Raw genomic sequence first — 26,009 nt, 5'->3', positions numbered from 1 at the left:
TCACATGAGATACATGGTATCTTCAAAGAAGACATCAAAGTGAAGAGTTTGACTTTAAGCTTTATTTATCTCAGAGCCTGACTTGTAGATATTTGCCTGAAAAACAGCTCTACATCACTCCCTATTCTGGCAATGCTATTGCTGGACAGGCCAGCCCTGCCTGTTTAAAAAGCATGAGTCATACTTCTTCAGTAATGACGATCTGGTGTGCCAAGTTGTAACTGTCAAAACACTTTTAAATGTCTCCCCAATTTCTCTGTATTAGGGTCCTCCTGGTGAACCTGGGCCCCCTGGTCCTCCAGGTCCCCCGGGCCATCTTACTGCTGCTCTTGGTGATATCATGGGCCACTATGATGAAAACATGCCAGATCCACTTCCAGAGTTTACTGAAGACCAGGCAGCTCCTGATGACACAAACAAAACTGATCCTGGGGTCCATGCTACCCTGAAGTCTCTCAGCAGCCAGATTGAAACCATGCGTAGCCCTGATGGTTCCAAGAAGCACCCAGCCCGGACTTGTGATGACTTAAAACTTTGCCATTCCACCAAGCAGAGTGGTGAGTAGACAGGAGTCTGTGCGAGCGAAGCATGTTGTTTGGGTTGAGTTATTCTCAACTGCAGCCCAAAATATTTTTTAACTTTGTAATTAATGATAGACACAAAGAAAACTTTCAACATGCCACAGAGCTTATAGTTTTGTGGTAGAGACAATTACATGAAAAACTGTAGAGTAAAGAAGATAGGTAATGAGAAGGCTAGGCAAATATCTTGACAGCCTGCCCTAATAACTCAGTTAAGAACTAGAACTCGGTCCCTGCTTCTTGGTACTGAGCAGGCAGGTTCTGAGGAAGAGCCATGAACAAAGGACAATCAATTTCCAAAACCTCTGATGCCAAGGATGAGGAGGCCTGGTATGTGCAGTACCAGGCCTGAGCCAGCCCCCACAAACAGCACATACTAGGGCAATCAGCCTCCACTGTCAATAAGCTCAAGGTAATAATCAAATAAGGACATGTGGAACCTGTCCAGGCCTGCCCCAAATTGGGAAAACTGTAGCCTTAGCCAGCCTCTGACTAGCCCTAGCCAATTAGAACATACTAATATGAGTGCCACTTGCTTAAACCAATCATATCTGAAATGACCTCACTATCCTAGGAACTCTCCTTAGCTATGCTTAAAAGAAGCCTGGGGGTTTCTCTGGGGGTCATCACTATTTTGCCTTTATGTGGGATGAACAGCCCCAACATGCTGGTAACAAACACTCTTGTTGATTGCATACATAGATGATGGTCTTTTGTGGTACTTCTCCAGGACCCTAACAGGAAACATATACAATAGAGATCATATCCTATCAAAAACCTAATTTTGAGGAAGTGGTCCCAACATATACATATGTACATTCAGAAAATACTTGTTCATGCATGATTAAAGATGCTTTTCTTTTTTTACCTACATGATCATTCAGAATTGTAATTAGGTGAACCATTGAGAGCCCAGTAAAATATGTTTCCCTAAATTATTTGCATATGGAATCTATTTGTTATAATTTAATGTCCTGCCAATCACTCTTTTGCAGTCCTTCCTGGCAGGATCATGTAGAGTGAGCTTTTAAGGCAGTTTGGAATGAAGTAGTGTTTCTACCTTAGTAGTATGGCAGCGTTCCAAGTTTGCCTTCTCCAATAATTTTAAATAATCTAATTAGACCCAGAAAAGTGGTATCTAACGCCGTAAGAATGAGCTATAAAATACCAGAGCTTCAGTTAATTTTGAAATGACACCAACAGGGACAATTAAAAATGTTCTCTCTAAAAAAAATGCACTTTTCTTATTAACTGTATAATTGATATCTCCCTTTTCATTTTATTCAAAATTTAATTTCTATAATTTGCATATAATAGCATACACATATGTATGGACCTACCTAACTAAATACATATGAGTAAATATATTTGTTTGTCTATTTATGTGACTATATATCAAACATCAAGCACTGTCTTGGTATATTTTGTTTTAGAATCACTTGGATGTTTTGAGTCTCAAATACGCAATTTGGAAAAGTGCTTTTGAACTGTGGAAGGCTCCCCATGCTTCACAGTTACATTCTTCCCTATGTGTGTATCTGAGTGGTTGCATGCATGTGTATTTGTGTGCTCACATGTGTGTGAGTGCATATGAATACGTGGAGAAAGTTGACATTAGATATCTTCCTCAATGACTATGCATCTTACTTGTGAAGTCTCACTGTTTAGCTGAGTGCATAGCTCATTGTTTTAGATAGTCTAGCTGGCCGACTTACCTTGGGACTCCTGGTTCTATCTTCGCACACGCTGGGACTGCAAGTGGGCCACCATATTACCTAGTTTGTACAGATTTGGGGGGTCCCACCTCAAGTCCTCACGCTTTTACAGCAAACATTATACCTGCTGAGTCTTCTTTTACAGCAAACATTATACCTTACCTGCTGAGTCTTCTCCCCATTCCTGTAACAATTCCATTTTGAATAAAGGATCAAACCTCTATTGATTATTTTAGAGATTCAATCATATTTGAGATAATCTTCATTTAGCAAATATTTCTATCTTGATAAATAGGTGAATATTGGATTGACCCTAACCAGGGGTCAGCGGAAGATGCAATCAAAGTCTACTGTAATATGGAAACAGGAGAGACATGTATTTCAGCAAACCCCGCCAGCGTTCCACTGAAAACCTGGTGGGCCAGCAAGTCTCCCGACAGTAAGCCTGTGTGGTACGGTCTCGACATGAACAGAGGGTCTCAGGTGATTTAATGTGCACTCTGAATTATAGTTCTTACTTTTTATTATTTATTATGCTTCCACATTTATTAAAACTGTGCTATTATTTTTTGACTGGGTTTAAGTTTACTATGCTTACTTTTAAATGATAAGTTCTCACTAGAAATGCAAAATATTTTTTAAAAAGTTTTATCAAGATTAGTTAATATAAATTTGTAATTTTATTTTTTTCTTTTTAGTAGAATGAAATAAATAATCATTAATATTAGTTCCTTTAATACACGTCACTGACTATGGAGTACAGTGGGAGGGGTTGGTCTTGTCTCAGCTCCAGGAGACCTGGGTCATAATTGGAACTTATAAAATTACCACACCTTTTAAAACCTTATAGCTACTTTAACGTAAAGGTGGTAAGACTGATCTCACTGTCTCTGTGAATGTTAGTGGTTAGTGTAGTGTTTAGAAAGATAAATGATGATACATGTTAGGTATATTCTTAAAATAAGGAAATCCCTTGAAATCTGTGAGGTGTTACTTAAAGTTTACTCATTTTTTCTAATTAGGTGAATTACGTTATAATTTTTCAGAGTTTATCAGATCTTGGTGTTTCATGTTACAAAGTCAGCATTTCATCCCAGCTTACTTCCTCTGATTCCAACTTTGCCCCAATTAACATTTTATGAAAGTGTTATAATTCAGTATATGATAAGCTAGACTCTACTTTCATTTAGTGAAAATGAAAATTTAAATACAAACAACTGAAATGTAGTTGAACCAAAATAATCTGTCAGAAACCACAATGCTGCCCTTGAAAGCAGAACTCAAAGCTGCAGATGAAGAGAAAGAGCTCATTGGAAATGAGTTTTGGGCACTTGTGTTATACAAAATAATATTTCTGATATGTATGTAACTGTTCAGTAAAGTAGATTTATACTTACACTTAATTCCTATTTTTTCTAATTAGTGAAAAACTGAATTGTATTTATTAAGTATAATGTATAGAATATATATAAAATTAAAGCAGATTTAAAAATATTTAATTTTTCTCAGGGAAATTAAAATAATTTTTTGTTCACCTCTTCTTTGAGGTCATAAGGACACAGGTACTTGTGACTATGGATAGATATTTGAAAATATTTTCCTTTGTATAGGTATAATATCTTATTATATAAAAACTAAGTAATATTTTTCACATTTGATTGATCTATAGTCAGTCCTCCATCATCCACCTGTCATCAATCTGCCATCTCTTCAGGTGGCATTATCAATCCCTAGGTATGTCATGTTACATAGACTCCTCTGTTTCTCTAGTTCACATATGGAGATTACCAGTCACCTAATACAGCTATTACTCAGATGACCTTCCTGCGCCTTTTATCCAAAGAAGCCTCCCAGAACATTACTTACGTCTGTAGGAACACTGTGGGGTACATGGATGACCAAGCCAAAAACCTCAAGAAAGCTGTGGTGCTCAAAGGATCAAATGACTTAGAAATCAAAGGAGAGGGAAACATTAGATTCAGATATACTGTTCTTCAAGATACCTGTTCTGTAAGTGCCTTTTGAACTACACTCTTCTGTAGCTTCCTTTCTTTTCTCAGCAAGTAAAGTTACCGAATCTCACTTTCAATCATAAACTTCTATGAGTCTACAATAGAGAAACGCTGATTTGCATGTCTCTTTTCTGCCATGCACATTGGTGCCACACTTCCCTGAGCTGTATAGACCACTGCTTTTATAATACAAAAAAGCTGCCTTGGGAGGGTGCTGCTCTGCAAAATTCTTAGAAAAAGTGTGTATACTATTCACCCATTTCCCTATTGAATTCCAGAAGCGAAATGGAAATGTAGGCAAGACTATCTTTGAATACAGAACACAGAATGTGGCCCGCTTGCCCATCATAGATCTTGCTCCTGTGGATATTGGCAGCACAGACCAGGAATTTGGCATCGAAATTGGACCAGTTTGTTTCATGTAACAGAAGCCCAGAAGCATCGACAATGAGCACTGCCATCGATGACCACCACCTCGGCAATGCACACTGCTACCAATGACCACCACCGTTCACAAGAACTTTGCCTGTTTGAGGTTGATCCTGAGACTCTTGAAGCAATGGCTGGTCCTGTATCAGCTTTGTACATACAGTCTGAAGTGCCTGGCCTCCTGATCCTTCAGAATATTTATTTTACTTACAATCCTCAAGTTTAATTGACTTAAAATATTTTTCAATATGGCAGTTTAGATTTCAGATGACCAATGACAACGACCACCTTTACCAAATAGTAAACTGATTAAAAAATAAATACGTTTTCATCAATCTATTTCACTGTAATGAGTAAATAAATTGCTTAGTATTTATGAGGAAACTCTTCTTCCTAGCAGGTAGCTTACAGAGCGGGGTGAGTCAAACCTCAGCACATGTTCATTTTGCTTGGCTGCAGTCTGGAAAGTAGAGAGCAGTGCCCTTCTGTGTCCTCTTAGTCCCAGATTATCCATGAAAAATGAATGCAAAATATTTTACTTTGTGGCTGAAGCTCTCATGCATGTCTTGATATTGTACTACAATTATAGAAATCCTTTAAAGAGAATATAATATGTCACCTTTCCACGTTCTTAAATGAAATCTTTAACCAACACATAGAACTTCATAGAATTCATTGAATTTCAGGAGGAAAAAAAACCCATAAAATGGCTTCAACTTTCCAATTTATTTTGTAAAGACTGATTCATTTAGATTTTTTCTCATTCAATTTTTTTCATTTTTCTTTATTAAGAAATTTTCTACTCACTCCACATACCATCCACAGATCCCCCTCCTCCCTCCTCCCAGCCCCAGCCCTCTTTCACAAGCCACCCTGCATCCCCACATCCCCCAAATTGAGGTCTCCCATGTTGTAATCTTTCAATGAGATAGAAGTTATATTTGTGGTTTTTTTATGTAAGAAGATATTGAATGCAGCAACAATAACAAAAAACCCAAATACCCACATAATTTTCTAAACACACTCAGTAACCAAAGTTGAGACTCCCTACAGGTACAATCTCATTTTTCTGAAACCTGTCATAAGGGAAAGATCTAGAAACCCAGAGTTGTGATGATCACTCAAATCAAATGTGAGGATTAGAATTAGAACATTCGTAAGAAAATATGACCCAACATTTCTTAGCATGAGCTACCTCATCTCTAGAAGCTGGGATAGACTTCCTGTTCTTGTTTATACTTTAGATATTCAAAGGTGCTGCGCTTCTGTTGTTAATCCGAGACTGGAGATAGGCAGGGCTGAAATAGTATTATTTTTTCTTTTAATGATGGTGCTAAAATTATTTCTATAAAATCCTTTAAAAATAAAGATTATTTCATCAATGCCATTTGTGAACACAGAACTGTTAAATATCCCATTTCTGAGAGACAGAACATCGTTCCAGGGCCTGTTGACTGTTCTTCTCATACTGTATTTAGAATACTTTGTATTGCTTGCATATGTCTTAGTCCAGGACACACAGGTCCCCTTGTGCCTCAAGATTATTTTTTTCTTAATTGTGATTTTTTTGCTCCATTGTTATTTCTTACTTAAAAATAAATAGTTTGGGCCTTCCAAAGGACAAGCCATGCACACACTTTTGTCATGTATCTCTGCAAAGCAAGGAATTAAATGCTCGCTTCTGTCAGTCATTCTGTTTGTTGAATTCCTTTGAACATATTAGATCCTTCTGGCTTCCAACAGTGAAAACTAAGGTCTTTTGGTAGTTGTTGTTTATCATTTCATAGAAGATGCAATGAGCACCTTCCACTATGTCTGCACTGGCTTACAAATAAAAATCTATCTGTGAACTGCCCTCAAAGGCATGAAGACATCAGTGAAGACAGTCTATGCCTTAGAAAACTCCAGCTAGTGATTGATAAGGAGTAAAGGAAATGAAAATTCCATGGTTGAATAAACTGATAATAAAACATGCCTCAATGTGTATCAAGTATGAATTTAGCCTGAGCATTATCAGTGTTTTATTTCCAGTGTCTGTTTCACAACTTCATTTTTCTAATTTGATTATTATCTGAGCTCTGTATCTTTAATTTGGCTATATAACTAAGGATATTTGTAAGTTTTCTTGGGTTCTTTTTTATTCCAACCTGTATAAGTTGTACAGGTTCATATAAGTAATCCAGAAACTCATGCTGATTTCCATTAAATAGAAATACTGATAGTTTCCACCCACAGAAATACCAGTTCTTACCTGAATGTCAGGGATGCTACAAGGACAGTTCATCCACACTACAACAAAGCTTCAAATCTCGCTCTGTGTTCTAGGTACACAGGTCTCTTCAGAGCAAGTAGATTTCTTTACCTTCATGACCTAGAGGTTTCTCAGATGATAGATGACCAAGAGCAAAATAATCTACATCTGGGGGGGGGGTAGTGGCATTTCTTTATTGCTTATTTATTAAAAATACAATTAAAAAGTTACTCAAATTAGCTTAAATGAAGAAAATGAAGCAAAGATAGCAAATGAGTGATGTGGAAAAAAATCCTAAACTCACTGCACAGTTTGATAAATCCCCGCCGTGTTTACCATGATTTGTTCCCAATTTTAAAAAGATTCAATTTTATAAATTATAAACATCATCCTTTCCCAAAAATGGTATTATGGATTTAGGGTCTGTTTCAGTTAGGGTTTTTATTACTGTGATATAATACCATGACCAAAAGCAACTTGGGGAGGAAGGGATTTATCTCGCTTACACTTGCTCATTATAGTCCATCTTCAAAGGAAGTTAGAGCAAGAACTCAAGCTGGGCAGGAACTGGGAGGCTGGAGCTGATGCAGAGTCCATGGAGTAGGGCTTCTTATTGTCTTGCTCCTCATGGCTTGCTCAACCTGCTTTCTTATACTAGCTAGAACATTTTTTCCCCAGAGGTGGTACCACTCACCAAAGGCTGAGCCCTCCCACATCAATCACTAATAAGAAAATGTCCGCCGGGTGGTGGTGGCACACATCTTTAATCCCAGCACTCAAGAGGCAGAGCCAGGTGGATCTCTGTGAGTTTGAGGCCAGCCTGGTCTCCAAAGCGAGTTCCAGGAAAGGCACAAAGCTACACAGAGAAACCCTGCCTCGAAAAACCAAAAACCAAAAACAAAAAAAAAAAAAAAAAAAAAAAAGAAGAAGAAGAAAATGTCCTATAGAGTTGCCTACAGTCCTATCCCATGGAGGCACTGTCTCAACTGAGATTCTTTCTTCCCAAGTGATTCTAGCTTATGTCAAGTTGAGAAAACACTACCGAGCTCAGGTTCCATAAGAAAATACAAAAGAAAAAAATCTGGACAAAGCGATGATTGAAACTATCACACTTATGAAATGCTATCCTGCCAAGGGAACCCATTTTACTTTGAAATTATAAAGATTTCAGAAGACATTATGAAAAACCATTAAAAATTGATTTTGGAGAAAAAACTAACAGTGGCAATGCATGCCCTGAGCCACAGACAATCTGCAGAACATGGGGCAGGGCAGTCAGCTGACTTTCTTTTTAAAATCAAAACAACTACTCCATTCCAAAAGAACTTTTCCTCTGTGTAGCACAAATTGTTAGAAGGTCTTATTTATAAAAACAAACCTGGAGCAAGGTATTGGGGTGAACACTGAAAGATCAGAGAAACAGAACACAAGCCACAGCTAACCTCACCTTGCCAATTCCTCAGCTGATCCTGTTTCCTCAAACTGAAAGCCTCTGAGTACTCATCCAAATGGATCTCAGCTGAACTGCTGCTAAAAGCCTAAAAGCTTAGCCAGCCTCTAGTTCCTGGTCCTCACTCGTTATGTACCTCTTTGCTTCCTACCATCACTTCCTGGGATTAAAGGTGTGCGTCACCATGCCTAGCTGTTTCCAGTGTGGTTCTGAACTCACAGAGATCCGGATGCATCTCTGCCTCTGGAATGCTAGGATTAAAGGTATGTGTGCCACCATTTTCTGGCCTCGATATCTCGTGGCTGTTCTGTTCTCTGACCCCAGGTAAGTTTATTAGGGTGCACAATATATTGGGAAACACAGTATCACCACACCTCTGTCTTTGCCAGTGAGTTATTTTCCCAGCTGCTTCAGTGTATCTGTTCCCTAGGGGACAATATTATCTTAATGTTCATACTCATTACCCTCATCTGATTTTTATCCATACCTATGCATTTAGTTATCATCTGAGTGTCAACATCTTAAAATGTAATCCCAACCATTCTCTTTGGAGCTTGAGTCATTCCCAGTTGACATCCCCCATGTTTCAGAGGCCTGTCTATTATCTTTTCCTAGCAAACTTCTCCTCCCCCTTACCACATTCAGGTTAAATGTTTACATCTTGTAAATTTTCTTAACATTCTACTTTTCATTTATGAAAAACTATGGTGTTTTATTTCATTTTTATGAGTATAGTTATTGGTACTATTTTCTACAGATTTGTTGTGTACAAAGGCAAGGAAACATATTTATAGAGAAACATAAATTTTCTTAGCATTTTCCCAGATTACTGCATATTTGTTGAATGAATGATAAAAATGTAATACGATATAATTGCAAAGTGTACTCAGGGTATATTCATACTTGATTCATGTACTAGTTTATGCATATATCATCAATACTGTTTATATTAGTCCTAGCATACAGAATGCACAGTGGAAGAAATTAATTTTGTTCATGGCAATAGTGTCATGCAATTAACTTTTAGAAATTAATAGAGCAAAACAGAAAGATTAGAGTGAGCTACATGAAATAAAACTAGTAATAGTAACAACTTATTCTCCCATTGGGAAATTAATATTTGAAAAATGTAATTTTTTTAAGTTAATAGCTAAATTCAGTCATCATGGACTTTTTCAAATATGAAATATGACAAAGTCAGGCTCAAGCTCTTTGTGTGAAAAATATGAAAGAAAATAATGAATTAAGGCTAGAAACTGGCTCTACATTTTTTTGAACATTCTATTGTTTGTGGATTTCACATCATGCATCCCAATCCTCCTCATCTCCTGTCCCCTCACCTCTGCCCTCTGCCCTTGCGACCTACCCCCCAAACAAAACAAAATTTAAAAGTATAGCCACAAAAACAAAACAAAACAAAAACAAACAAGAAGAAGAAAAAATCTCTCTGTGGAGGCTGTGGCATGATATAGTGAGTCACACAGTATACATCTTAGTCCATACATTTTTACTGTAAGTGTTCATTGCACTGGATCGTTGAATTGTTAATCTGGTTTGAAGCCTCTGGCTTCTGCTACTGTATCCATAATGGGCCTCACTGGGACTCTTGGATATCCTGTTGTTGGAGGATGTGGCATGGAGATCCTGTAGGTTTGGATCTGCAGATCCAGCTCCTTCACATACATCAGCAGTTCATAGATGAGATGGATATTGGTGTGGGCTAACTCATTGCCCTGGTTCTTGGCTTGAGTGGTAGGTAGCTGGGTTGGTCAGCCCACCAGCTTTCCCTCATCATTACCACCAGGGCGAGGTCTCTAGCACTGCCTCTGCTAGCTCACCCAATGCAGCAGGAAGCAAGGAGCAGCAGAGCCAGTGCTCCTGCCCTCGGGTCAGCTTGCCCACACTCGCACTGCCAGGACCAGCGCTACTGTTTTGCCCAGCAAGGTACAGAACCCGCTCTCCCTATTTCTACAGTTGGTGAGGGATAGAACCAGCTCTTCCATTCTCATGTCCCTGAGGCCGGCTCTCCCACCTGCCTCAGCTGGCAAGGGAGGGCAGAGTTCCCTCACCCATGACACCACTTGGCAAACGAGGGAGGGGGCAGGTGCCACTCTCCTTGCATTCACAGGACTTGCTCACCTGTGACCCTACCAACAGTGGCAGCTTTTGTGTGCACCTCTCGTGAGGTGTGCAGTGACCACTCTATGCTGTACTGCAGCTGGTGTGGGGCAGGGCCAACTTCCCCGCTTGCCACGGGTGGCAGGGGGTGGCCAGGGACAAAAGGGGTCGGTCAGCAGTGCTCAGATGATGGACACAGTTTCCCCAAGGCTCCTTGGCCTTGTGGGAGCAGATTCAACCATGAGCCAGGCAGTCAACCACCATTATGATGAGTGAATACAGGGTAGAGAAACGGGAGAGAGAGGGGCAGAATGATTCATGTGCTGGGGAGAGAGGCAGATCTGAATTAGTGAGGGTGGTGAGGAACATGCTTGCAGTAAATGGCTTGCTTGCCATCTAGGGTCATGGTGATGTCTGGACCTGGGCTGTTGCCAAGGGCCAAGTCTTTTTCTGTGGTCCTGATGCAGCTGTGGCTGTTGATGTTTGCGGCTCCTGTTACCACTGACGGCCCTACGGATGCCCAGAGTCTGAGCCACCATTTGTGAGCAAGTCAGTGTCTGAGGGATGTGCCCCCACAGGATCCACGCCAACCTAAGAGGCCTGCATTGCCACCTGGGACCGTGGGGCCATGCTGATTCAGGAGGCCTGTGCTGCCACCCAGACCATGGTGACATCCAGGTCCACGTCTGGGGGACATGTCTGGTTCCACGGCCCTGCTGTGGCCAGGCTCTGAAATGACATCCGTGGCTCCTGTTACCACTGAGGGCTGTGCCAAGGCCACAGTCTAGGCTGACACATGAGGCTATATTGGTCTTTGAGTGTTGAGCCACACAGACCTGAGCTTCCACCTGGGGCCGTGGTGTCTTCCAGACCATGTCTGAGGGCCATGTTTGGGTCCGTGGCTCTGCCACAACCAGGGTCTTAGTTGTCCGAGGTTCCTGTTGCCATTAAAGGCCACGTGGATGACTCATGTCTGAGCCACCACCTTGGGCCAGGTGGGTGTTCGAGGGCTATGCTGCCGCTGGGTCCATGCCTGCCTGAGTGACCTGTGCTGCCAGCAGAGGCCAAGGTGACATCTAGCCCGGGCTGCTGCCAAGGTCCATGTCTAGGTGCATAGTCCAACCGCAGCTGGGATCTGTGTGGATTTCTGTAGTCTGTGTTGTCACCAAGGGCCACCCGGATGTCAGAGGTCTGGGCTGCCACCTAGGGCCATCTCAGTGCTCAAAGACTGAGCCTCTGCTGGGCCATACAGATCTAGGTGGCCTGTGCTGCCATCTGGGGCCTTGATGTTGCCATCTGGGGCTAGGGCTGGGTCCTCAGCCCTGCTGCAGTCTGTCTGTGGTGAGGTCTGTGGCTCCTGCTGCCATCAAAAGCAGAGGATAGGGCTTTACAGAGTTGGTCCTGCCTCTCACCAACTTTGGCACTTGGGAAAGCAGGCCCTGCATGTAACCTGGATGACACAGTAATCAAATATTAAAAAAAAAAAAAGAAAAGTTACTTGTCATGGGAAAAAGGATAGTTAGAATTAATCTATGGCTAGAATTTAACATATTATCAAAACTAGCTTGAGTTTATCATTTTTCATTCATCATTTGAGAGCACATTTCTTTTTTAAATATTGTAACAAAACAGTTTCAAAATGGACAGAATATTACAATTTTTAAAATCTCTAAGTTTATTGACATAAGAATTATTGAGTAGTTTAATACTTTTGACATGGGAATGAAAAGAAATCTACACCAAATAAAGACTGAAGGAATACATTCCATAAGACATCTTTATGTGCATCATGAGACACTCAGTACATATCCTTAAAGTACATTCAAACTGGAATAAATATGACACAAAAGACTGAATAAAGTTTATTTGAAAAGACAAAGTAGGTATTTAAGATGCGTGAAATACTTTGTAGGTGATTTACTGAGCTACTGAACCTGTGGGAGACAGATGACCTCATAGGAAATAAAAACAATGGAAATAAAAACTAAATTCTATCAGTTTTCACAATTTGTGTCTCACAGTGTCAATGTACTTGATACCAGATGAAGTAAAATTCTCATACTTTGTCTCTTTGGTTCATTGGATTGCATACGGTATAAAATTATCTTTTCAAGTGATTTTATTTAGAGTTCACACAAGTATGAGAAGATTCATGATCAAAGTGAGCTATGGATAGGTCAAGGAATGGAATAAATTGGGGTGACCTCTGAGAATATTCATTTTATTTGATTTCAAGTAATTTGATTCATGATTTGAAAAACAGCATATAAATACATACATAAAATACAGTGTAACTTAAAAGTCACAAAAACATGGAGCCACGATGATAGACTGATGTACACATTGTAGCCCAAGAAACAGTTGGAACCACGTGTTTTCATCTGAATTTTCTGCCACATATTGGTACTTTTGCTTTGGAGTATAAAATGAGTTGCCATCTGATGCTACAGAAAGTGACTCTAAGCTTTCTACACCATTTCTATCATTTATTCGACAAAACTATAAAACATATCACTATATTGAATAAACATGTGGCGCAGGTTACTGAAGGGGAATTATGGCCAACAGATTGGGGTTTGAAGAGGAGCACAGGCAAGAACAACTCAGAAGTTGCTTTTTCTTAATAAAAAACTACTCACAAAGACAGTGATGAGTAATGAAAAAAGTAGGCCAGCACAGCAACAACACGGACAGAGGTAAAGTTCTTCAAAGTCTGCTTTGTTTGGGGAACCCCTACTAGGTTGGTATTCAGTAGATGGAAAGCAAAGGGTTGATGGGAAAGACAGAGATGGAAAATGTATCATAAATGGATGTGTATGTAAAGCTGAAGACATTGAAAATTATTCTGAAAGTGTTTTAGGGAACTGGTTCTCAGTTGAGAGACCAACCACACCCTCTAGAGGCCTTCCAGCATGAGTGAGAAGGATGCCTGTGGTTGGCCTTTGTGAATGTGCCAAGCACGTTGAAAATTTTACATGCACAGCAATCTCCACCAACCAAAGTTGAACAACCAAAACATATCAATGGAACTTTCACTGCAAAAGATACTGACTAGTTTTAGGAAAGTAAAGTGTATGCAGAGATTTACATGTGAGAAAAGTCACTTTGGCAAAAATTCTTGGGAAGAACTTTTAATGAGACTGAAGCAGGAAATGAAAAGTCAATACCATTTCAGCTGGCAAAAGAGCTGCATCTGGGAGATGTTTAAGAAACAGAATCAAAGAATCTACTGAAAGTGAGGAGGTGAGGAAGCAGGTCTTTATGATTATTCTTTAGTTTCTCATTTAGGTAGCTGGTGGAATTGTGACAGCTTTGATTGAGAAAGACAACGGGAGAGAGAGCTGATGAGGCTGTGGGGTGCTGTCCTCAGGCCAGCTGGAGCTATATCAGGACTGTTTAGAGAGTCACAGCCAGACACTATGCACAGAGTGAGAGACCTCAGAACACTTAGCCCCAAATGGGATGGCTCCGTCAAATCCCTCCCCCCAGGGCTCAGGGAACTCTGAGGAAGAGGATGCCAAAAGAGTGGAAGAACCAGAGAGGATGGAGGACACTAAGAAAACAAGATCCCCTAAATCAACATGAGCAAAACTCATATGAACTCACAGAGTCTGCAGCAGCACGCACAGGGCCTGCACACGTCTGCACCAGCTCCTCTGCTTGTGTATTAGGTCTACCAGTTTAGTGGGGTGTTTTTTTTTTTTTTGGTTGTTGTTTTGTTTTGTTTTTGTTTGTTTTTTTAGATTCCTGATTCTTGTGCCCTCTCTTGGCCTCTTTTCCTTTGGTTGGTTTTGTCCAGTTCTGATGTGTTAGTTTTTGTTTTCTTTGAAGCCTGTCTTTTTAATGAGAGATAGGAAGAAAGTAGATCCAGATGGAAGTGGGGGTGGGTGGGTAGAAGGAGCAGGGGGAGGGAAAATTGTAATCAGGGTATATTTTGTGAGAAAAGAATCTTTTTGTTTTGTTTAAGCTTTTTATCTTTCTTTTTTCCTTCTTTCTTTTTTTCCATCCCAACTTCAGTTTCCCCTCCCTCCTCTCCTCCCTGAGCCTTTCTTCTACCTCCCCTCTGCCTCCCCATCCACTTCTCCATTTTTATTTAAAAAAAAAGGGTGGGCTTTTCATGGATCGCAACAAAATATACCATATCAAGTTGTAGTAAGACTAAGCACCTCCCTACATATTAAGGCTGAACAGACAACTCAGCATGAAGAGTAGGGTTCCAAAAACCAGCAAAAGAGTCAGGGGCAGCCCCTGCTCCCACTCTTAGGAGTCCAACAAGAAGACCAAGCTACACAACTGTAACATATATGCAGATGGGCTTAGGTCAGTCCTATGCAGGCTGCCTGGTTGTTGGTTCAGTCTCTATAAGCCCCTGTGAGCCCAGGTTAGTTGATTCTGTGTTTTTGTTTTGTTTTTTTCTTTTCTTTTTTCTTTTTCTTTTGTTGTGTGTGTGTGTGTGTGTGTGTGTGTGTGTGTGTGTGTGTGTGTGTGTGTGTGGTGTCCTTGACACCTCTGACTCCTACAATCCTTCTTCCCCCTCTTTCACAAGATTCCCAGAGCTTTGCTTAATGTTTGGCTGTGGATCTCTCTGTCTGATTCCATCAGTTGATGGATGAAGCCTCTCTGATGTCAATTGGCCTAGGCACCAATCCTGGCACATCCCATGGGCAGGATAGGCTGTAGGCCAAAGGTTATGTGGCTGTGTTGGTGTCCCATTCCCTCCACTTGAAGTCTTGCCTGGTCACAAGAGAAAGCCAGTTCAAGCTATGTATCCACTATTGTTAGGAATCTTAGCTGGGGTCATCCTTGTAGATTCCTGAGAGTTTCCCTTGGACTAGGTGGATATTAGCTATAAAGTAAAGGGTAACCATGCTATAATTCACAGAGCCAGAGAGGCTAGGTAACAAGGAGGGCTCAAGGGGGGACCCTTGGATCTCCCTAGGAAGGGGAAATACAATAAACTTCGTAGGCAAACTGGTGGCAGGTAAGGAAGGAATCAGGGGAAGTGGAGGAGAAGGTGCTGAGAGAGATGACTGGAAACAGGGGGCTTTCATTTCCTTGTGAGGTAAAAAGAGTATTTGTTTTGTTCTGTTGTTTTGTTTTTGAGACAGGGTTTCTCTGTGTAGCCCTGGCTGTTCTGGATCTCATTCTGTAGACCACGCTGGCCTCGAACTGAAAGATCCACCTACCTCTGCCTCCCAAATACTAGGATTAAAGACATGCACCACCACTTCCTGGTGAAAGAATCTATCTTTAATAAAATATGTTTAAAAAATCTATTTTAAGAAAAATAGGTTTAAAAAAAAAGAAGATAGACAAGACTCATCAAGTAGCTGTTTGTGGTGGTATTGTGTTCCCCAAAATATTGTGCACCCTGATAAACTTATCTGGGGTCAGAGACAGAACAACCACTAGATACAAAGGCTAGAAAATGGTGGCACACACGCCTTTAATCCTAGCACTCCAGAGGTAGAAATTCCTGTGAGTTCAAGGCCACATTGGAAACAGCCTGGCATGGTGACACACGTCTTTAATCCCAAGAAGTAATGGCAGAAAGCAGAAAGGTGTATAAGGCGTGAGGACCAGAAACTAGAAGCATTTGGCTGGTTACGCTTTTAGGTTTTGAGCAGCACAGTTCAGTTGACAGCCATTCGGATATGAGGACACAGAGGCTTCCAGTCTGAGGAAACAAGATTAGCTGAGAAGTTGGCCAGGTGAGGAAGCTGTGGCTTGTTCTGTCTCTCTGATCTTCCAGTGTACACCCCAATAACTGGCCTCAGGTTTGATTTTATTAATAAGAACTGTTAAGATTCCTGCTACAGCTGTTGGTGCACTGAATCACGCACAAAGACTTTAAGAGTTGAACAGTTGGCCAAGAACAAGTCTCTGGGAAAGTTGCTCTTCGGGGATTTGGAGTAGTGGGAAAAAATGAGAAGGAAAAGGGAGGGAGAGGGAGGAAGAAAGATTTTTAAAGGAAAGAGAAACTTTAAAGGAAGAAAATTTTACTCCACCTCTGACTCTGTGATGACACATCTTTTTTTCCCCTCTCATTTCCAAAATTTCTTGATTTAATTCATGAAAATCAGTGTAAGGGAATATGGTGGAAGTTGAAAATTCTGGTTGAAAATTATGAGGTAAAAACATTGTGAGACTCTCAAGGAGCCACAGAGATAAAATTGTGCTTATTTCGCAAAATTCTATATGATTTTTATTTATAATTTTCTGCCATAATAAAAAAACCTTAGGTAATCTAATTTATAATTTTTAAAAAGTGAAAAATGTACCTAATTTTTATCAGTGAATATGATTTGTCACAAGCTAAGGGATAACATATTGGAACTACATACATATAAACATGTTGGGTTAAATGCCATCTGTATTTGTAAATAATTGGACAGCAGATGTGCGAAATACAAAATGGAGACTGAAATGGAGGAAGTGGAGGGAGGCAGGACTGTGGTGGTAATGTGAGTAGTTTCCCCAGCAGCCAAGGCTATTATGAGGTACATCTTATAATAAAAGGCAGCTGGAGACAGAGAATGACTACAACTGTTCATTTAATGAGAAAAATGAAACATGAATTGAAAACATCTTTATTTAGAATTGGAGCTGTAAGGCTCATGAGCATACTGAGGTTCAAAGCATTGTGAGTCCTCATACAGGTTTCCTTGTGTGATGCTGAGCACCACAGGCTCTGACGGACAACAGTGGCCTTCCTGCCTCCGAAGTGTGCTTCTGCTGGCTCCAGTGGGGGAAAACTCAAGGGGAGTTTTGAAAACCAGATTCATTCTTTTTTTTTTTAATCATTACAGCAGTGGTTTCTGCCTTCTGTTTAATTTCCTTCTGTCTCCCTCTAGCCCTTGCCATCTCTCAAAATTAAATCTTCTTGGTTTCAAACTCTGGAATCCAAGTTTGAATGGCCCTTTGTCCACACCCTCCTTCCAATACGTACCTTTGCCCATCGTGGGATGTTCTGTTCTCTGAGGTCATTGTTTGGGAGTCAGATGACTTCATCGGCCATCTGTTCAAGGAGAGTTTCCACATCGATTCAGCCACCCCTGACCTAGAATTCTCCAACCAGTCACACATTTTATCATGTTCAGCCACCCTCCCAAATGAATCCCTCTGGTGTGAGCTTCCACATAGGAGGCTGTGAGCAAGGCCAGAGTTGAGTGACTTTGTACTTAGTGTTTTCTGAAAGGAGATCTCTCTCACAGGACTCTTGAAGGCTTCCTTCAGCTGCCCCATTCCCTCCTTTGCCTTATTTTACAGCACATTTCTCTACACTCTGTAACTCTTCTCTGAAGAGGTGCTGTACCTCTTGCTATGTTTGTCTCATCTTTTTCTATAAATTGTAGAATGGTGTTTCTTTTTTCACCATAAGTATTGCTGTTTTTAATGTGATTTGTTACCTTTGAAACAAATTTTGAATCTTCATTACGAGATATTAAGCAACGAGGCCAGGTCAAATGACCTTCTAGAGCAGTGGTTCTCAACTTTTCCGAATGCTTCGACCCCTTTATGCAGCTCCTCATGTTATGGTGACCCTTGGCAATAAAATTATTCTATTGTTACTTCATAACTTTAATTGTGTTACTGTTACGAATTGTAATGTAAATATCTGACGTGCAAGATATCTGATGTGTGACCCCTGCAAGGCTGTGAGGGTCGTGATCCACAGGTTGAGAATCACTGTAAATGATTATGTTTATACCCACAGATTATTGCTGATGTCAATTTTTGTCTGTTTGCAGTGGGACCAAGTAACTTAAAAGACTTAAAACTATTTAAGTAGTTAACAATAAGTAATTGCTGAAAATCAGCCATAAAGAGGACATCTCTATCAGGCCTTACTTTGCCTGAAAATATCACAGAAAAGGAGAATGTAAAAGTCAGAGAATGGGGAGGGATGATGTAAAACCCTGTTTTCTCTGCATGACTGGTTGTTTCCACAGAAATGTGTGTGTGTGTGTGTGTGTGTGTGTGTGTGTGTGTGTGTGTGTGTGTGTGTTTTAATTATTCATTAAGACATACTGTTTATAAAGTCTGGAACTCATTGCTTAATGTAAACTAAATACCATTTTACTAATTTATCATGTGGACATGTAAAAATAAATTGAAATAGAAAATTTGTTCTTTGTTCTTTACATTTTTTTCATAAGAATAAGAAATAATAGTTCTATAAAAATATTTTTAAAATTTGTGTTTAAATTGATTGCTATGAATAAAACCTCAAAAACTTAGTTTTTCGTAAAACTTTTCTTTCTTTTTTTTTTTTTTTGCAAAGGACCAGGGTCCAGATAGTACCATTAATAAAGTACCAGGCTTCTGTTCTCATGAATGGTTTAATCTGTTACATGATTAATGCATTATTGTGTTAGTGATTATGTTGAAAGTGTACTTGTTCAATGATTCTTACGTTGTAAACTTCCAACTCATGATGCTGCTAGCAAGGAGGTAGTCACCAGCTGTGTACCTTCTTCCTAGAGTGAAAACCATTATCCAAAATGAATCTGTTGTCTTTATAACCTAGCCACTTAGGTTACGAACGACAGGATAGAGACTAAGGCTGTCTTTCACTGCCTGTTCAGGGACAATGGCTCCTCTGGTGTCCTTTAGTTTGTACTTTTTCTGGCAACATTTCTCCATAGGTAAAAATGTTTACCCCGAGTCTGTAGAAGTAGCTCAGTGGCAGAGCAGTTGCTTTTGTTTGTGGACCAGGCTCTGGGTTCCAGCTTTAGCAACATAAAACAAAACAAAATGAAATAAACTTCATGTGGCCCTACGTTGTAGAATAGGTAAGAAAATGCCTCCTGTTGTTATTCCAAGCTCTCTGCTCTACACGACAGTTCTAGCTTTATCTCTTACTATTCTTGTAAAAACTATATCCATCTTGAAATGAGAATATTTAAATTGCCAATGACGCATAACAGCACTGGACCCAGTTCTTTAGTTCTTTATCTAATTGAAAATACAGTATTATATAAAATTGTCCTTATTTACTACTCACTGTATGAATGTTCAAAGTAAATACGATTGTTTCTTCCTTGCTCCTTTCTAGTACTCCAAGTTTCTCTAATACAACTTATGCTGAGTCTTCTGGCATGAATATTTATGTCACCATGCTTTTGCCAAATGCCATGGTCTCACATTCTCCCTGGGTCTTGCTCAGTGCTTTGCTCTGACCTCTATGTTTATTAATGACTCAGGGGTGAGTCTGGAGTTTTCAATGTCTTATGAACATAGGCTGAAAGTCCTGGTTCTCTTTCTACTTTTGTTCTGTTTCTCAGTCAGCAATGACTTTTATCTGACACTTACAGTCTCCATTTATATACAAATTTTTATCTTTTTAAAGAACATCCTGACACTACAACCACACAGGCCAATTCTTTTTCTAATTGATTCTTGATATCCCTTATGTGTACCAAAACTAAATTTGTATCTAATTGTTTTATTAATTAGATTATTTACATTTTGGGCCCATTTTTGTCTATCTGTCCTAGATAATACATTTCCACGTAGAAATAATTGCATGCGATTTTCCTCTATAATGATCCGTAAAGTATAGGATTGAATATGCTGGAGGACTTTATAGTAGACAATTTGGTATTTCACTTATGTTCCCCCTCCACTGTTTGCAGAGAGCTACAGAGAGTTCACAGATGTGCCATTGCTGATGAGTCTCCTCAGTTGCCAAGGCTGACTTGTTGAAGATCCCCAAGATCTTCTTGGCTCTGATCCACAGAATAGTGATTTAATTAAGAGATAAAATAATCTGTCTTCTAAATTGGAGACCTTGTAAGATCTTCTGAAGCCAGTGTTTACTGCGTGAGGGTCAGCCTCTCTCTCTGTCCATCTTGCCTTTTACATATTCTTGCAAACACATCTTGAAATGACTCCTTAACAAATGCCAAGTAAATAATTTGTGATCTTAGAGATAGTTTACAGAGAACTCATCCTAAAACAGAGCTTGAATATTATTTTATCACACTTATTAAATGGTAGAATTTCTCACTTTTAAGAGTTTAGCAAGGATAGCACTCATTTCACATAATCACTAAGCTGATATCATACAATATGATAGTTACTATTTCTAAATTTTATAGATCACAAAATACAGCGTGACTCTTGCTACTTACTAAGCACGATGTCAAATATAGACCTGCAACAAAATAGTTCAGTGCATCTCAGTGAAAGCGTTTAGGAGTTTTAAAGAGAAACATGTTTTTGGAGAAGGTTTATGGAGATGAGAATTGCAAAGACATCAACAGAGAAGAATTTGTTTTAACAGTGCTGACCTTGGATGACAGCATATGATAATGGCCATGGTTAATGGCCATGGATGACAAGCCTTTTTGTTTTATGACATTGGCTCAACAAATTATTCTTCACAATATTTCTGTAAACCTTTGGTATGGCAGAACATGGAGATGGCAGAGAACTTTTGTGTGTGGATGTTCATATAGAATGCTCTAATATTTTACTGGGATTTCCTAGTGAGTTTTACCTTGCTAGAGAATAATATTTGTAGGGAAAATATTTTTCAAAGTTTCTGACTGACTTATAAAAATAGGAACATTCCTCTAAGATAGAACCCAGACAAATATGATTTTAGTATAAACCAGACAAAATTAATGCCCCTCGACATGGTTTTTAGTTTCAGAATATTACTTCAAATGATTTTGTATTTTCTCAATTATTACTAAAGTTAGAATAGTACTTTCTTCATGGATAAAAATTGTGTCATGTTTAACTAAATCAGCAGCACACAGAATTTCATACCAAGTATTGTCACAATAACCTTAAACTATGCCTGTAATATGGGAGGGTAATGTTCACCAATATGGTCTTGGATAATACCTTTTCTTTATAAATAGTTTGCTAATGTACTTTAATGATTATTGTTGTATGGCTTTTCCTGTTTATCATGGAATGCTTTCTTCTAGTCATGACATGGCTGCTGAACTCTGGAATATTCAGCAGCTATAATCATCTGAAGGAGAACTACTTAAGAATGGGTCCATTAACTCTCAATGATAGGTGAAGCGTCTCACAAGGCCACTCATGATTTATAGAATGTCTAGTTCATGATTACAAGGAGAGAAAGCTCATGAGGCCAAAGTCATCCTCAAGGATATGTAGATAATTAATGGCTACTGCAGGGAGATTTTCTTTTTTTCTGTGGCACAGCCACCCAGAAGTCCACCTTGGACCTGGAAGTAACTCTTCTTTCACACTCCTGTAAGCAGCCCTAATTAAACTCATTACTTCACCAAGCTAGACTTAGGGGATTTCTTTGGTCTATTGCTATTCACCCCATCTGGGATGAATAAACATTTGTTTATTTCTCCAGGAAAAGTTCACACAACACTAAAGTGTTATAAGTAAATGTCTATTTATCCCAGATAAGGCACAGTGACAAAGACATTATTCTGGCCAAGTATAGCTTGGTGAATGTTTTAGTTGTTTTTCTTATTTTTTTTCCACTGTGCCATAGTGTGGTAGTTTGAATGGGTATGACCCCCATAGGCTTATATTTAAATATTTAGTCACTAGTTAGTGAAATAGTTTGGGAAGGATTAGGAGATGTGGCCTTGTTGGAGGAGGTGTATCACTGGGATTTCTAAAGCCCATACTAGACCAAGTCTCTCTGTCTGCCTGATGCCTTCAGATCAGGATGTAAAGCTCTCAGCTACTGCTCCAATGCCAGACCTGTCTGCTTCTTACCATAGTGATCATGGACTAACCCTCTAAAACTCTAAGCAAGCCCAAAGCATAATAGTCAGCTTGGTCACGATGTCTCTTCACAGTAACAGACCTGTAACTAAGACACTTGTAAGAGTTATTTAATCTCAGTAGCTTGACCAGTTATGAAGCACCACATTAACTTCCATAAAGAAGTTTCCTTTCACAACAAAGCCTGCCAACAGTAGTAAGCTATCAGTATAATCATAAATATTCATAAAGCAATTTATAAGCAAGACACATGACATTCATTTAAGAAAACAATAGCAATTGCTTGCATTTTGGGGCCTATCACCTTCCCAGCCACAGGCTTTTGTCCTAACTTATCATATCAAATATAATTTCATTCTTGTAGAGCAGTCTTTAAATCCAATTGAAAACCATTTGGTTATGTCCTTAACAGTCATGCCACTCTTGCATCTTGCTGACATCTTGGTTATTTTGATAGTTTTGATGGTTAAACTTGATTTTCCACTTGGTAGGACTTAGAATCAAGCCTGTAACACCAATTACTAAACATTGTTATTTAAAAAACAACAACAACCTAGAGCCAGATATTGGGGTGAAAGCTGAAAGATCAGAGAAGCAGAACAAGCCACAGCCAACCTCACGTCACCAACTCCTCAGCTGATCCTGTTTCCACAAATCTTCAGACTGAAAGTCTCTGAGTCCTCACCCCCAAGGGTCTCAGTTGAACTGCTTTGGCCACTAGCTTACCTCTATGAAATCCTGTCTAAAGAGAGCAAGTTCCTGTTTCCTCATGCCTTATACACCTTTCTGTGTCCTACCATATTACTTCCTGGGATTAAAGGTGTGTGTCCTTCCCAAGCAAAGACATAAGATCTCAAGTGCTGGGATTAAAGGTGTGTGCCACCATGCCTGACACTATTCCCAGTGTGGCCTTGAACTCACAGAGATCCAGATGGATCTCTGCCTCCTGAGTGATAGAATTAAAGGCGTTTGCCACCACTACCTGATCCCTATGTCTAATTTAGTGGTTGGCTTTGTCCTCTGATCCCCAGATAAGTTTTTTCAGGGTGTACAATATATCACCACACAAACCCCTGGGTAGGTCTGTTAGGGACTCATTGATTGGGTTAATTGAGTGGGAAAACACACCTTACATGTGGGTATTACCATTTCAAAGGTACAGGGGCAAGAAGTTGCTAGACTGAATAATGGGGAAAAAGCTAGCTAAGCATGAGCATTCAATTCTCAACTTCTTGACAACAGAAGGTATAACCGTCAGCCCCATTCCCGATGTCACCTCTTCCCTGCCATGATAAAACCCAACTTCAAATTCTGAGCCAAAATGAACATTTTTTCCTTAAGTTGCTTTCGTCAGAATAGTTTGTCACAGAAATAAAACAAGTAACTCATACAACAGTGTAGTGTGCACTGTCAATTTCCCATCAGCAGCGGGTACCATGCCTTCTAGAACTACAAAAACCAACCAAGAAGGAAGGAGCTTCCAACCTAGTCCTAGCTTAATTTCTCCATGCCCTGGAACCATTGTGTGGTATCTCTGCCAACAAGGACTTAGAATCTATTATCAGCATGAAACTAACACAAGTGACATGAGGTTTCAGGTAAGCTGTCATGTCCTTGAGAAGTAGCCACCTATGGGGCTTCAAATATTAATCTGTAACTGCATGGCTTTGGGGCATTTCTTTTTGCATCCACGTAGTGTTAAAATTATTTAGTTGCTGTTTTTTATTGTCCTTCCAGATGCTTTTCCAAATCTATCAGATAGCCAATATTAGCTATATGTGAATAAACCTGTTTGTAGGGAGTGAACATGATTCCTGAAGTCCCTCCCACTAGTGTATATCCCAAGTATGTCCCAAATGGCCTTGTGATTAAATATCTAGGAAGACACTTAAAAAGTAAGCAAGGGCCAAAAGAGCAAGAATGATCTCATTAGTTGTGCCATTTCTTTCCTCAAACAAACCATGATGGAAGTAAGATGGATGTGGGGACACTATTCCATCTGTCTTTTCAAAATACATGATCATTCTTCATAAGCCATTGTGTCTCCTTATTCAAGAGCACTGCTTTTGGCTGCCATAATTGGTTTTTTTGAAGTCTTACGTTGCTTGGCCTGGCTTGGACTATACTCTTGCCTGCCATGGCTGCTACTAGAGCTAACTCCCTGCCCCATGCCCCTCCATTGGCCATACTTGGCTGTTGGAAAGGTGCTGGGGTGTCCTTTTCTATCTCCTTGCGAAGGAGAAATGGACAGCACATCCTCTGTGAAGATAAGTGCCCACGCCAAGGTCAAGCTGAAATTTTGTATTTGTCCTGCTCTGTCTTTGACATTCTTCTCCACTGCTAAAAAGCGATTGCTGTAGCTTTAAATCTTTCCAGAAGCGTGGTGACACAGAACTTAACTTTCTGTCAGTTTTTATACCAGGAACTCGGGCCTACACAAATCTTGAAGAGTTTGCTTCTTGGTAACATGGACAGCCTGCATTGTACGGTTTTCTTCTTTTCATGTCCTTCTGTGTGTTTTATTATTTTAACCCAATTTACATGATGGGCTAAATCATTTAAAGCACGGAGCATCTTCTACCTCATAAAGATCACGTCTTATTACAGGGCCCAACAAAGCCTTTAAAGACACATACCAGCCCAGAGGTCCTTGCTGAATCAACCTTTTTGTAGTTCTCTAATGAACAGTATTATTTGGCTCACTGGGCTGTAAAAAGCATGGCATCCTGCATGCCCTGTTCCCTCAGTAATGTGTGCCTTCCTCTATTGTCCTCTAGTTCCTCATATTCACGAGGATCTCAAATGACAAAAACGAGTTTCTCTGCTGACTTATGTGAGTCAGTCCATCAGAGACAAATTTCCCTAATGTCTTGGGTTATGCAGCCCTTATTTCAAGTAAGAATGAATAAGTATATTGCTCAGTTTCTCCACTTTTAAAGAGTGGGCAGACCAATCCCATCCCCCTCCATGACCCACAGCCCCAGGAGACAGGCTGTGAGGACTTCTATTATTCCTTGTTTAAAAGTCTTTCAATTCGAGCACTTTGAATGCTAACTCTTGTGTGGTTATCAGTTTCCTATTCTGGGGCACAATTTAGGACTCTATCTGCATGTTCAACTCTGATTTCCACTTCCTCTGATTTAAAGTTCTGACCTTAGCAGAAGCTTATAGAATGTCTACTTTCTTTCCTCCCACCATCTGATTGTTGCCCTGGGTTTCAAACTTTTGGATCTGAGGGAGCACATATCTCATGGGTCTTCTCTTTCCTACAAACTGTGAGGAACAACAAGCCAACCTCTCCATTGCCTTTTCCTTTCCTTTCCTTTCCTTTTATTTATTTATTTATTTATTTATTTATTTATTTATTTATTTATTTATTTTGCCACATCAGATGTGAAAGCAGAGGATAGCATCCACAGGTATTTTTCCCATTGCAATTTCTCCCTCACTTGGCAAGTTCTTTCTGGGCAGACTGCAGAGCCTCGGTTTTCTGTTTTATTATCCACAGCAAAGGCCATTCAGCAGCCTTCACAGTTTGCTAACAGTCATATTCATATGTGTATTTCAGGGAGTGCACTCACTAGTCCATGAGTCATTTGGGGGTGTATTCTTATATTTGTGTGGCAGATTTCATTCACACATGCCACCCCATACCATATAGAGGAAAGCAGCTGCCCTTAGAGTTCCCCTAAAGACACTACTTCCAGAAGGCTCATCCTT

The 26,009-nt window shown here is 39.8% G+C and overlaps 1 protein-coding gene across 1 annotated transcript in view; it reads left to right on the top strand.

Moving 5' to 3' along the window:
• Positions 1–6,428, top strand: part of Col5a2 (collagen type V alpha 2 chain) — a gene marked incomplete at its 5' end in the record, with an annotated part of 135,517 nt that extends 129,089 nt beyond the window's left edge. The window contains 4 exons of the mRNA XM_052750593.1: positions 266–557; positions 2,592–2,779; positions 4,067–4,306; positions 4,587–6,428. Coding sequence (XP_052606553.1) covers positions 266–557; positions 2,592–2,779; positions 4,067–4,306; positions 4,587–4,733 — 867 coding nt within the window. The remainder of the gene's footprint in view (positions 1–265; positions 558–2,591; positions 2,780–4,066; positions 4,307–4,586) is intronic.
• Between the last annotated feature and the right edge of the window lie 19,581 nt (positions 6,429–26,009).

The sequence above is a fragment of the Peromyscus californicus genome, unplaced genomic scaffold (genome assembly GCF_007827085.1).
Source record: "Peromyscus californicus insignis strain IS unplaced genomic scaffold, ASM782708v3 Scaffold_21__1_contigs__length_65335640, whole genome shotgun sequence".
Lineage (NCBI taxonomy): Eukaryota > Metazoa > Chordata > Mammalia > Rodentia > Cricetidae > Peromyscus > Peromyscus californicus.
This window is presented reverse-complemented; position numbering and strand designations above follow the sequence as displayed.